The sequence below is a fragment of the Phacochoerus africanus genome, chromosome 11, assembly GCF_016906955.1.
Source record: "Phacochoerus africanus isolate WHEZ1 chromosome 11, ROS_Pafr_v1, whole genome shotgun sequence".
NCBI classification, from domain to species: Eukaryota; Metazoa; Chordata; class Mammalia; order Artiodactyla; family Suidae; genus Phacochoerus; species Phacochoerus africanus.
Window position 1 is genome coordinate 56,345,671 of NC_062554.1, and position 13,870 is coordinate 56,359,540.

General features: G+C 44.5%; 1 protein-coding gene across 4 annotated transcripts in view; it reads left to right on the forward strand.

The window, feature by feature from the left end:
* Nucleotides 1-7,443: 7,443 nt before the first annotated feature.
* The window catches only part of APLP2 (amyloid beta precursor like protein 2), a 73,265-nt gene continuing 66,838 nt past the window's right edge, over nucleotides 7,444-13,870 (forward strand). For all 4 annotated transcript variants that reach the window (XM_047751757.1, XM_047751758.1, XM_047751759.1 and 1 more), the window contains exon 1: nucleotides 7,444-7,649. In XM_047751757.1, the coding sequence (XP_047607713.1) occupies nucleotides 7,545-7,649 (105 nt within the window). In that variant the 5' untranslated portion in view covers nucleotides 7,444-7,544. The remainder of the gene's footprint in view (nucleotides 7,650-13,870) is intronic.

The window sequence follows — 13,870 nt, forward strand, 5'->3', positions numbered from 1 at the left end:
ACTATTAGGCCTTGCCTTTTCCCCAGTGTGCACTGCTTCTGCGTCCCACAAGTCATTGAGTGGGGCACTTTCTGACCCCTGTGTTGCTCTCCTCTGCATTTCTACTTCTTCTGCCCTCGCTGTGTCTTCTCTGGGTGATTTCAATAGTCTCCTGGTCCGATGAATCCCCAATCTGTCTTCCTGCTGACAGTGATCTTCCTAAAATGCAAATCTGACCATCATTTAGTGGTTCCTCATATCTGTCACAATAAAGATCAAAATCTTCAGTAAGCATCCTTATTTCTCACAAACCTGCTTCTCTCTGTTGCTCCCATGTGGTGTTATGACATTTCATGCTTCCCTGTCTATGCCCAGACTAATGCCACAGCTGTCTTCTTTGTCCAGGTGACTCTTACCTTTTTTAACTCAGTTAAAGCATCTTCTTTGGGAAGTTTTCCCTGTTATCATCACAGTTTCTGCCGTGGAACAAATAGCCTTTATTTATTAAGCAAATTGAGAACAAGAAGCATACCTTATGTCAATTTATATCCCAAGGAAAGGAAATAGTATGCAGAAGGTTCTAAATAAATACCCGCCAATGATTTTTTTTTTTTTTTTTTAGGGCCTAGCTGTGGCATATTTAAGTTCCTGGGCTGGGATCAATTTGGAGACAGCTGAGGCCTATGTCAAAGCCCCAGCAACCCCATATTCGAGCCACATCTGTGACCTACTCCACAGCTTGCAGCAATGCTGGATCTTTAACCTACTGATGGAGGCCAGGGATTGAACCCTTATCCTCATAGACACTGTCCAGTTCTTAACCTGCTAAGCTACAGTGGGAAAGCCTATTTTTTTTTTTTTTTATTAAAGTATAGTTGATTGGAGTTCCCTTGTGGCTCAGTGGTTAACGAATCTAACTAGGAACCATGAGGTTGTGGGTTTGATCCCTGGCCTTGCTCAGTGGGTTAAGGATCTGGCATTGCTGTGAGCTGTGGTGTAGGCTGCAGATGAGGCTGGGATCCCGCGTTGCTGTGGCTCTGGCGTAGGCCAGCAGCTACAGCTCGGATTCGACCCCTAGCCTGGGAACCTCCATATGCCGTGGGAGTGGCCTTTGAAAAGGCAAAAAGGCAAAAAGACCAAAAAAAAAAAAAGACAAAAGACAAAATTTCTAATCATAAAAATGTGAGCTCCTGCATCCTTCCTTCCATTATGGCTATTACAGAAAGGACTTCTGTAAAGGGTAGGAACATAACCCAAATATATTCAAACTTTGATTTGGGGCTTCTAAAGCTGAGTAATTTCACATCCGCCTTTCTGAAAACAAGTACCATGAAGAAATCACCAACAATAAGAATTTTTAGTGCAAGCACTTCCCAGCACTGAGGTTGTTATCATCATTATATATTTTCTTCACTGAAGGCAGAGGAAATCACTCAAAGAACCAAACAAGAACACTAAAAAAAGAAAAAAATGTGGCATCATTATGGGCAGCTGACAAAACAGCCATGGCATAGAGACAGAACAGCCCAAGTACAAGGGATGAGATGACTCCTTTCAAAGGAAGACTCAGGGACAACAACAAATGAACGAAGATAAACAGACAGGGCCACAGGCAATAACTTCTCCGAAAGTGATGTGCAGCCAGAGACAGGTTTTCTGGAGAGCTAATGAAGTTAATCAAGCTACAGGACCGCTCTTTGGCCCCAGTCTCCTGCAAGGGGCCAGCAGTACACTACAAAATCTTAACGTTTGTCTTTACGAGGACACCCAAGATTGTGTAAGTTTTAAACCTTACAGAACTTGTTTGCTTCAAGCCTGTAACCAGTTTAGCAACAAAACAAAATGTAGCATATGTGTAGTGTGTTTAAAATTATTTTTCAAGCACTGAATTTCAGCCACACCTACATACCCAGATGGTAATCAGTTAAATCAATATTATCTTTGAAAACAAAAGATGTTTACGTGACTACTCTAGGGCCAGATTCTTTCTTAGGTCTAGACCCTGCTCTGGCATTACTGAATTTGGGTGCCCTGTACTATTTTTGTCTTTTTGATTTGTTTTGAAAACTTTAGACCAGTAGGAGGTATAAGAAAGGCTTTATAAAATATTTAAATCTGACTTACCTACTCATGGGGCAAAGGTGAAAATCCTGCAAAGTTAAACCTGTTGTTTGCAGAGTGTACCTCTGAGAAGTTATTCCACCTGTTCAACATCAGTGGCAGAGGGAACACAGAAGCCTTCTAAGCAAAGGAAGAATATGGGCCAGCTAGGAAATTTTCTAATTCCTCTTGAGTCACATTTCGGCTTTTCTATTTATTAATAGAAGTATGATTTTACAGAATATCACAAAGCTCCATTAAAATGCAAGCAAAAAGAATGGCCAGCCATTGATACATTGTCCATGTATCCACTGAAGGACTGAGTAGATAATGTTTTCTGATAGCTGGTAGGGAGTTAAGGTAAAAAGATGTAAGCGGGAAGACCTTCAGTCTCTTGAGTTACACAAACCAAGACTCAGTTTCCTTCTCTGCTGGATATTGGTTTCATTTGCAGGTAAGTTATTTACCCTCTCTGAGCCTTGGTTTCCTCATTGGCAAAATGAGGATAATACGCATCTTACAAATCTAAAAATTGTGTTAGGTTATCAGTTTCTCCCCTTCCCCAGGGGCTTCTTATCAATGACAAACAGCAGTAGCAACAACAAAACTCTCCACCCCAAAAGAGCAGCTCCATGAACTCTACTAGAAAACAAAAGAATCATAATAATACACATTTGTGTCAGTTTAATGTATTAGTTGGAAAACTAAAACACTGGTAGTTTTAAATGCTACTCCATTTTTTGAAATTTTGTTTTACTAGTCTATGATATTCAAGAATCAAGCTCTTAAAAGTATTAGTGGATTAGAATTCCCCGGAGAGCTTTAAATAGATAGATAGATAGATCTATATATGGAATCCCTTATGTCACCTTAGCTGTAATGGTTCAAAATTTCTGAGGTAGGAGCTCAGAATTTTTTACAAAAGTTCTTGGCGTTCCCGTTGTGGCACAGCTGAAATGAATCCAACAAGTATACATGAGGGTGCAGGTTCAATCCCTGGCTTTGATCAGTGGGTTGCGGATCAGGTGTTGCTGTGAGCTGCAATGTAGGTTGCAGACGTGGCTCTGACCTGATGTTGCTGCAGCTGTAGCGTAGGCTGGCAGCTGTAGCTCTGATTCAGCCCCTAGCCTGGGAACTTTCAAATGCCACACCTGCAGCCCTAAAAAGCAAAAGCAGAAGCAAACAAACCTCCAAAAAACCCACAAGTTAAAGATCTTGATTTAGGAACACTACTGGATTTACTTCATCTGCTAGGTGTTGGATGAATAAGTGTCAAATGGATGAGTAGATGCTGCTCATATAAAGATACATTTAGGAACATAAATTACTTTTTTCCCCCAACAATGAAATGTACACATTGTAAGTGTACATGAAAGATAACTCTTTTAGGAGAAAAACTGAATTTTTTTTTTTTTTTTTGCTTTTTAGGGCTGCACTCAGCGTATGGAAGGAAGTTCCCAGGCTAGGGGTCAAATCTTAGCTGCAGCTGCCAGCCTTTGCCACAGTCACAGCAATGCCAGATCCCAGCTGTGTCTGCAACCTACACCACAGCTTGCAGCAACACCAGATCCTTCACCCACTGAGCAAGGCCAGGGATGGAACCTGCATCCTCATGGATACTAGTCAGATTTGTAACCTGCTGAGTCACAAGGGGAACACCTGAAAGCCTCATTCTTAAGAAGAGAGGAAAGGAGTTCCCATCGTGGCACAACAGAAGCGAATCCAACTAGCAACCATGAGGTTTGGGGTTCCATCCCTGGCCTCACTCAGTGGGTTGAGGATCCGGCATTGCCATGAGCTGTGGTGTAGGTTGCAGACACGGCTCGGATCCCACATTGCTGTGGATGTGGTATAGGCCCACAGCTGTAGCTCTGATTAGACCCCTAGCCTGGGAACTTCCATATGCCGTGAGTGTGGCCCTAAAATGCAAAAAAAAAAAAAAAAAAAAAAGAGAGAGAGAAGAGAAAAAGGAGATTATTTTAGACCGTTTAACTTTTTTGCACAAAGGGTAATATTTTGGTCACTGACATAAGCATATTTGGGATGAAAAATTATTGTTTGAGAATTACAAGACTAGGTATGCTCCTGTGTCAATAAAAAGAGACTAACTTTTTCTTTTTTGGCCAAGCCCATGGCACATGGAAGTTCCCAAGCTGGGAATGGAACTCAAGCCACAGCAGCAAGCTGAGTCACTGCACTGACAATGCCAGATTCTCAACCCAATGTGCCACAAGGGATCTCCGAGAGGAACATTTTAAAGTCAAGCACGTTGAGGAATTCCCCTTGTGGCTCAGCAGGTTAAGAACCTGACATAGTCTCTGTGAGGATGACAGTTTGATCCCTGGCCTTGCTCAGTTGCTGCAAACTGTGGTTTAAGTCACAAATGAGGCTCAGATCTGTTGTTGCTGTGGCTGTGGCATAGGCCAGCAGCTGCAGCTCCGATTCAACCCCTAGCCTGGGAACAACTATATACTCAGGCTCAGCCCTAAAAAGAAAAAAAAAAAAATCAAGAACAGTGATGAAAAGGGCAACAAACTTTTATTAATGATCCACCAGTGACCCCCAAAATGCAAGTAAACTCCTGTTAGAACTGAAATAACTTTAGATAGAAAGACTCCTAAATGGAGTTTTTGTGCAGCGGAAATGAGTCTGACTGGGAACCATGAGGTTGTGGGTTTAATCCCTGGCCTCGTTCTGTGGGTTAAGGATCTGGCATTGCTGTGGCTGTGGTGTGGATTAGATCCCTAGCCTGGAAACCTCCATAGGCCTTGGGTGCCCCTAAAAAGACAAAAGACAAAGAAAAGAGAAGAAAAGAAAAACTCCTAAGTCATTTGTCTATATTTCCTTATCCTTTCCCATATGAGAGCTCAGCCTTGAATATACAGTCCCCAAAAGCATGAATATTGAGGCCACTGCTCTGAACCAGGGAATTTCACTTGCTTTCCTCTTTGCATTTAGATTCATAGACATTTAGATGTTCCTGTCTTCAAGTCTCAGATTTTGTGGGGAAGGAAACAAAAGGTACCAGACAGTCTGGAGGACTCATACAAGGATCCACAACAAAAGTAGGACTCTCACAGACACTTGATACTGCTTCCATGCATATTTTCACAGAAACTTACACTTCATGCTTTTTAGTATCATACATTCATTTTTCATTGCATCACACAAATTGGTGAAGACAGGCTTTTTTTTTTTTTTTTTTTTTTTGAGGACTGCATCTGCGGCATATGGAAGTTTCTGGGCCAGGGTTGAGTTGGAGCTGCAGCTGCTGTCCTACATCACAGCCACAGCAACGCCGGATCTGAGCCTCATCTGTGAACTTCACCCCAGCTTATGGCCATGTCAGTTTCTTAACTCACTGAACAAGGCCATGGATCCAACGCACATCCTCATGGACACTAGTTGGGTTCTTAACCCACCGAGCCACAACAGAAACTCTTATAAGACAGGTTTTTAATATTCACGCTTGTTAAAGAAGGAAAGACAATACAAATGATGAAGGCTTACCCATAGTGACTCAGCTGCACTAGTCAGTTCCGGCTGCCATAATCCAGTACGACAGACTGGGTGCCTTAAACAACAGAAATTTCTTTCTCGGTTCTGGAGGCTGGCAAGTCCTACAGCGTGGTGCTGGCCAACCTGGTGTCCCATGCTGAGGACACTTTTCCTGATCTCACTATGTCCTCACATGGGGTGGGGGTGGGATGGGGGTGGGGAAAGAAAGCAAACTCTCTGGTCTCTTATTATAAGAGCACTAATCCCCTTTGAGGGCCCTTACCCTCAAGACGTCATCTAATCCTAATTACCTCCCAAAGGCCCCATCTCTGACTACCAACCTACTGGGGGCCAGGGCTGCAACATAGGTGAATGCTGGGGACGACACAATTCAGTACAAAGCAACAGCTGAACTAGGACCAGTGCCATAGAAGTGGTTTCAGTGATGCTTCACAAATGTGTGACGGGGTATGGAGGGTGAGATAACATGCAGTATGACATATATCCATATCTTGTCAGTGGCACAAGGGCTATGGAAATAACCAGGGGAACAAGTGCCATAATGGGGAACAGCACTCTGGGGATTCAGAAACAGATGGCTACCTCCAAGCGAGCACAGGAAGATGAAAATGTTTTCAACGGGTAAATGTTGGAGCGAGGACAGTGCAGGCATGGGAACGCTCTGTAGTGGAAAGGTGCGGGCTGCTTTTGGGCAGTGGGGTAGATAGAGCTGTTCAATCACAAGAACGGGCATGCCACGCAATGAGGCTGGAAAATGCAGCGTTCTCCTCACCGTGTGCTCTGTGGACACTGCCTCTTCCTTTTTAGAGACTCTGGTCTCTATTTATTTGGAAACTAGCAAGGACTCTGCAGGGGGTGGTCCATAAATCACGAGGCTATTGAAAGGAAACAAAGCCAGAGGCGCCCCAGCCCTGGCCAGGCCTTGGCAGCTGAGGACCAGAGCAGCTGAATGTTTCCTGAAGTGGAAAAGCAGTGGAGCAAAAAGGCAGAGGGAAGCAGGTCTCTTGCTAGTCATCTTAGACTGAAGAAAGAAAAATGCTTTTTTCCTAAAACACACGAGGAAGGCGACCTTGGGCTTTGAGGTCCTTGCCCAGCTGGTCTGCAGTAGGAGGACGCCATCCTAGGTTCGAGTCGCCCCTGGGAAGGAAGGGTAAGGATGAGGCCTAAGGAACAGAGGTCAAAAGCCTGGAAACACTGCGGGGGCGGAGCCCTTCAAGGAGCGACAAAAGGGCGAAGTCGGCTCCTCGCGCTGGAAAGGGGCGCGCCCTGCGCAGGGTCGAAGCGGAGGAAAGCTGCCTCATGGCAGCCCTTCCTCAGCCCAAGAGGAGGGCCTTCAGCAACCTTGCCTGGCCTCGGAACAATTCATCCTGGTTTTTAAAATCCTGTTTTTAATAAAAGATTTTCAGAACCAAAAAGAGGGCGGTACCCAAAGGAATCTGGAAAATACCCCGCAGGGGCGGGGGAGCGGGGCGTTCCCTTATCAGGCGGCAGCAGGCGAAGACACGGGCGCAGTGCGGACGGATAACTGTGCCGCGACGCTGGAGCCCGAGGCGCGCCCCCGACTGGAACCGAACCGCGGCCTCCCTTCCACCCACCCGCGCACACCCCCGCGCTCCGGGGGCTGTAGGGTCTAGGCTGGGGCGGGGCGTCAGCGGCCGAGGGGCGGGGCCTTGTGGGGGTGCGCGGCAGGGGCGGCGGGGTGCGGGCTTTTCCGTCCCCTGATTGGGTCTGGGCTGAACAAGGGGCGAGGTCTTGGGGCGGTTCTGCGGGCCAGCATTGGGCTTCGGAAATGGAGGGCGTGGGCTTGTGAAGTCAGTTCCGGTTGGTGTAAAACCCCCGGGGCGGCGGCGAACTGGCTTCAGTTGCTTCAGGGTCGCGGTAGGGAGAGCTTCGGACGTCGAGGGTGCGATTTTTGAGAGCCGAGCGCTAGTGGGACCCGGCGAGGGATGGCGGCCACCCGGACCGCGGCCGCAGCTGCCACGGGCAAATTCCTGCTCTTATTGTTGCTCGGGCTGTCGGCTCCCGCTGCGGCGCTGGCCGGCTACATTGAGGTGGGGACCGGGCGAGCGCCTGAACCCTTTCTCCTGCGCCCGCCAAGCGAGTGCGGCCTGCGGGTCCGAGCCAGGGGCGCGGGGAGGTGGGGGTGGTCCGGCGCTGCGGCGGTTCTGGCGCGCCTCCCGCGCCCGCCCCTGCTTGGCGCAGTGCTTAGCCCTCGAGGTCGGGCTGCCTCTGCCGCCGCAGAGGCCAAATGAAAGGCATCGAGGTTGCGGGGGGCGGCGGGCCGCCTTGGCCTCCCCAGCCCCCATCCCTCCTGCAGCGCTGCCACATCCTCTTGGGACCCCGCGCGGCTCAGATCCCTCACCCGCCCTCCCCCGGGATCACGCGAGCCTCTGCCGTGCGCCCCGCGGTGGCCCGCAGCCCCGGACCCAGTGCGGCTGGGCTCGCTCCGGCTGCGGCCGCGCAGACCCCAACCCGGGCTAGAGCAGGCGGTGCGCTCCCCGAGCGGTCCTGGGGTTTCCCACCGGGAAGCGGTGGATGCGGCCTTTGTTGGCTAGGTGGGCCGAGCGGCGGAGATGCGGGCGCCTGGGAAGTGCGGTGGTGCCCGGGCGAGCGCCTCTCGGACTGCACCGAAGCAGGCTACGGTCCCCCGCAGCGGGTGTGCCCTCTGCTTCTGTGTGCCCCTCTCCCCAGATCCTCCGCCCTGGCATCGGGCCTTCGGGAGAAATTGTTAAATATAGCTGTTTGCCTGCATCTAATAAACAAGGGGACCCCCACCCCCCTTGCTGTTGGTGTTGCTCCCTTATGTGGTGGGTTTCGGCGAGTAGGGACGGTTGTCGTTTTACGTTGTAAAAAGTCTTTGGTTTAATCTTACTTTTTTAGTGTAAGTAGTTTTTCTGCAACTGATAATCCCGTAGACATCTTTGTGTCGCAAGGTGCTTAAGTGTCTGGGTTCCAGGGTGACTCGCTGGGGTGCGTGGGTCTGCGGCGTGGTCTGGACATTGCCGCTTCATAGAAACCTTTCTGTTCCTGAGGGAGACGTGGGGCTTTATTTTTACTTGCCTTCTCCAAATAGTGCGTTAACTGTCGGACTGGAATGCGTTTCTGGTGTAGTTCATTTCCCCTCTTCAGTCTTTTAAAAATTGCAGTGGATTTCTGCGTATTTGGCTAATTGCACAGGGAAGTGAGACTGGATTTGATTACATGGGCATTGACTGACAGTAAAAACTTTGACTAATAAAAACCCCAAGTTAGAATATATTCTTCAGCAGCGTGTTTAAATATTTGCACCATCAGAATAAATCTAATCAAGAACAAACCTCCATGGAACGGCTTAAAACGTTTGTATGCATCAAAGCTTTGATTCTTTAGGGGAGAAAAAAAGTTCAGTTTTAAGTAGAATTACGGTTCATATAGGCATGCTTTTAGATTAGGATTTTTTGTGTTCTCCACGCAATTCTTATATTTATATCTGATTCCCTATATAGTGTTGCAGGGAAGTGAGCTAGATCAGTGGATGGGAGGGGGAGGTAAAAGGATTGTGTACTGAACATAGAATTTAACTCTCAAGTCAGGGTGTCAAAAACGATTGTTCACTCTTTTTTGCCTCACTTCCCGGGGTGGGGGTGGGGTGGGGGTGGTATGAGTAACTTCAGGTGCTAGTGAATTCACTATAAAGGCTTCTTCAGTTTCAAAGGACATCTTTCTCTCCGGTTTAAACAGAATATTAACACTTGTGTGCCCGCAGATAAAGAGAAATTAACAGTATCAGAATAGGTGTTGTGTATTAAATTTGGTTATTACCCATGTCATTGTTCAATTGAAAAGTCTGGCTAGGCAGAAAGAAGGAATTAGACATTTCTCTAAAATGGTTTTTTCATGCTGTTTTATGAAACTTCTCTTCTTTGGAACTGTTTTTTTTGCCCACACTTGCTAAATTACCTTTCACGTGGTTTTTCCTTTTGTCCAGTAGGCGAACTTCCCTCATATGTCTATAATTTGATGTGGCTTCTTTGCTTTCAGGCAAATGACTGCTGCCTTGATTTAGATGAGAATGACCTAAATCAGGATTCTCTTTGGGCTGGTCCTTATTGAGATTAGCCCAAGGGATTCTAGCCAAATCCCTGATCAAATTGCTTGGCACAGGATTATTGATTGGCAAATCTTAAGTGTTGCTTGGTGTTGACTGAATTAATCTCTTACACCTGTTTAAAAAGGAAAAAAAAAAAATCTCGGTACTCAGGGTCACTTCCTCTGTTCAATCCGAGACAAGTTCTTTTGTGGGCCTTGCTCCCATTTGGGTTTCTCAGATAGTATTTGTGCGGAAATTCTGCACTCTGTATGGTAGACATTGAGGCTTCTGAGAGCCAGAACTTCATTCTATCATATTTTAAAGTAAGTGGGCTCTTTGCTAGCCAATGTCCAGGAAACCCAAAGTGTGCCAACAGAGGAAACTTTGTGTTGTTATTTCTCAGTGGTGGTAGAGGTATTTCTCAGTGGTAGAGTCTGATTATGACCAGGAAAGATAATCAGTGCTTCTGAGAGGACCATCAGTCTTTATCTTATCATAACTATGTGAAAAATCGTTTGATAAATGCGATGTGCTAAATTTTAGCGATCAAGGTCCTCCTTTGGAGGTGTTTGTTTCATCTAAAGCTGGGCTGTCTCAGAGCCTAGCCATTTGAAGTGTGGCTATTGTGATTGAGGAATGATTTTTTCCATTTAATTTAATTTTAATTTACATTTCAAACCAAATACTCAATTCAGTGACTGGAAAACTGTTAACTATGTTTGAAACAACGTGGTTTGTGAATCTACTTGTTAAACTACATTTTATGAAATCCTAATTCGGAGCAAAGATTTCCTGTGAAAATTTAGCATCTGAATTGAAATGTACTGTGGATGTAAAATACACACTACATTTTTGAAAACTGAGTATGGAAAAAATTTGTGAAATAACTCATTTATAATTTTTTATTGACTACTTTGAAATGATAATATTTTACATGGCTAAGTAAAATATATTAAAATTAATTTCACCTGCTCTAATTTTAATGTGTCTACTAGAAAAAACAACATATGACTCACATTTTTACTGGACAGTGCTAATTTCTTAATTTAGGTTGGTGCTGCCTGGGTGTTTTTATTAGCACAATTTTTGAATATGGTGCTATTTTTCCCCCCAGTAAAGCCTTGCTTGAAGTTGGTCCAGTATGATCTTAAGAACAGTTTGAATATTTTTCCTGTTACTTTTTTCAATTAAATTTTTTCTCTAGAAAAAATTTCAAGCTTACAAAAATTGCAAAAGTTGTGCAAACAACTCTTATACCCTTTACCTAGATTCATCAATTTAACATTCCCCCTATTCAGCATTTGCTTCATTCATTTTGTTATATATTTTTTTGCTGAACTGTTTTGAGAGTAAGGTGCATACATCATGCCCCTCTGCCCCTGAAAACCTCAGTGTTTCCTAAGAACCAAGGATATTGTCCTGTATTACCTCAGTACAGTGATTAGCTTAAGGAAATTTGACTTTGATGCAGTACTTTGGTCAGGGCTACTGTCTGTATTCCATTTTGTCAGGTGAACCAATGATGACCTTTATAGCATTTGAAGATATGTTTTTTTCTTTTCTAAGTTAAAGAGCTTTAGAATACTTGGCAATAGTACCTGAAGGGTTAATTTTTCCCCAAATATAAAAATCATATTTTTAACTTTACTGGTATCTTTCTGACTCTGGGAAAATCAAATCTTAAAAACCTTTCAAGATTCTTTAATTATTACTTACTCTTTATTGAATTCTCAGGATTTCACATTTTCTTTTTTTTAAATGATTTTTCCCCCATTATAGCTGTCAGTTTTCTACTGTACAGCAAGGTGACCCAGTCACCATGTTTTCTTTTTAAAATAACAGAAGAAAAATTAGATAGTGGCGCATATTTACTGTAAAAAAATAAACATGCATGTAAACAATAAGTGAAAAATAATCTGAAAATCATGTTATCCAGGGAAACCTCACTGTAAACATTTTAGTGGTGTATATGCTTCTAGAGCTATCAGGTACATACATCTTATTAAAGTGACACATACTGCATATTGAAGCTGTTACTTAACAGTTATTATTTTTAATTATCCTAAAATGGATTACTGAAAGAAAATAGTTTTCTGTGTGATTAAAACGTAGAGAAAAATTTTTGTGCAGTAATTGTAGAGTCTAGTGGAGGGAGGCCATTGGAGAATTTGAAATCGACCATAATCCAATTTTCATGAGTTGTTTTTTTAGCGAGATAAACTAGATTACCTTGGCTCTTAATTAAATTTAGTATAGTGTACCTTGATTTATGGCCTAAGATGGAAAGTGAACCATGGAGGCGCATTCAAATAGGAGTGAGCTCCAGTCCTTTGTATCAAGTACAGCTATTAACTACTTCTCACTGAGAGAAATTGTCTTACATAAGTATCATGGAGACTTTTTAAATGAAATCTTTTTAATTGTAACTGTATTTTTAAAATACGACTTTCCATTCATTATTCATCCCACTAGTGATGCTAAACAGTGCAGTAATAAAAGCAGATACGTGTAGTGCCCTTTCCTTTGCAAAATGCACCTGCCTGTGATCACCATGCCCCACCCCGCAGAGCTTCTCATTGAGGGCATCTGGGATTCGCAGCATCACAGGCTCCCCAGGTGATTCTTAGGTGCAGGTAGAGAAAAACAAGCTCCAGCAAACAAAAAAGCCAACAGAACTCATTTTCATACATTATCTTATATAAGCCTCCCAAGCCTGGTGAAGTGTAGGGATTGTTACCTGCACCCAAAAAGAGAGTGAGGAGAGACCTAGGGTTGATGGTCTGCCACAGGGCCAGTGTAAGAATCATCTGTCTGTCCTCCCCTGAGTCTGTCACTCTTTCATCTACATCAGGGTGTTTCATAATGTCTCTCTTTTGGTTGCAGATTTCATTTTACTCCTATCTGTTTTCTCCACTACCAAGAAGCCTGATTGGAATATTTTCTTTAAAAGAAATGAAGTTCATAGACGTACTAGATTGTGAATCAATATATGCCAAACTGCTAACAGTGATTATCTTTGAAGGCTGTAATTACAGGAGACATTGCCTTTTTACATTTTCCATGGATTTTGAGAAGCATCTAATGTGTTTTTATATAATACACAAGCTTTTTTTTTTTTTTTTTTAAGTAGCAAGCTTATTTTTACCTTTGTTCTGACATAGGAACTTTTAGAGAAGAAATGGTGACCATCTGTGGGGTGTCTCATCATAATCAGCTTTCAGATTACTTGAAAGAGGAAAGATTACTGGCACCAGGTTTACAACCATTGGCCTAGTTGATAGACAGACTAGTAGGAGGAGGCTGGCATAGTCACCAATATGACTGGAATAAGATTGTGCTCCGAGAGTTCCCACCGTGGCACAGCGGAAATGAATTCGACTAGGAACTGTGAGGTTGCAGGTTCGATCCTTGGCCTCACTCAGTGGGTTAAGGATCTGGCATTGCTATGAGCTGTTGGTGTAGGTCACAGATGTGGCTTGGATCTGATGTGGCTATAGCATAGGCTGGCACCTGTAGCTTCGATTGGACCCCTAGCTTGAGAACCTCCATGTGCTGTGGGTGCAGCCCTAAAAAGCAAAAAAAAAAAAAAAAAAAAAAGATTGCAGGCCAGAAAAAAGTCAATCATCATTCGGAATGGGGCACCAGTGGCGAGGGTTAATTGAGCAACTTAGCACAGCCTTTTCTACTTTGCTTTCCTATGCCTGACTCCTCTTCTGGTGGTAGAGTGGTGGTTGCAGTTTCAGAGCACATGCTCTGATAAGATAACATCCAGGGGGATGTGGGGCTTTCTCAAAGCCCATCAGCACAAGACCCCTCAAGTCTTACTGGACAGAATTATATCAGGTGCTTCCAGCCAAACCAGACATGGGCAGGAACATGGTAGTGCTGTGGTAGGCTTGGGTTCTGTGAGAAAAGAGAGCTATGGAGTTCCTGTCGTGGCTCGGTGGTTAACGAATCTGACTGGCATCCATGAGGATGCAGGTTCAGTCCCTGGCCTTGCTCAGGGGGTTAAGGATCCAGCATTGCCGTGAGCTGTGGTGTAAGTTGCAGATATGGCTCAGATCCTGCATTAGTGTGGCTGTGGCAGCTCTGATTAGACCCCTAGCCTGGGAACCTCCATACGTCTTGGGTGTGGCCCTAAAAAGCCAAAAAAAGAAAGAAAGAAAAAGAAAAAAGAGGACTATGAACGCTGGGTGGATAACA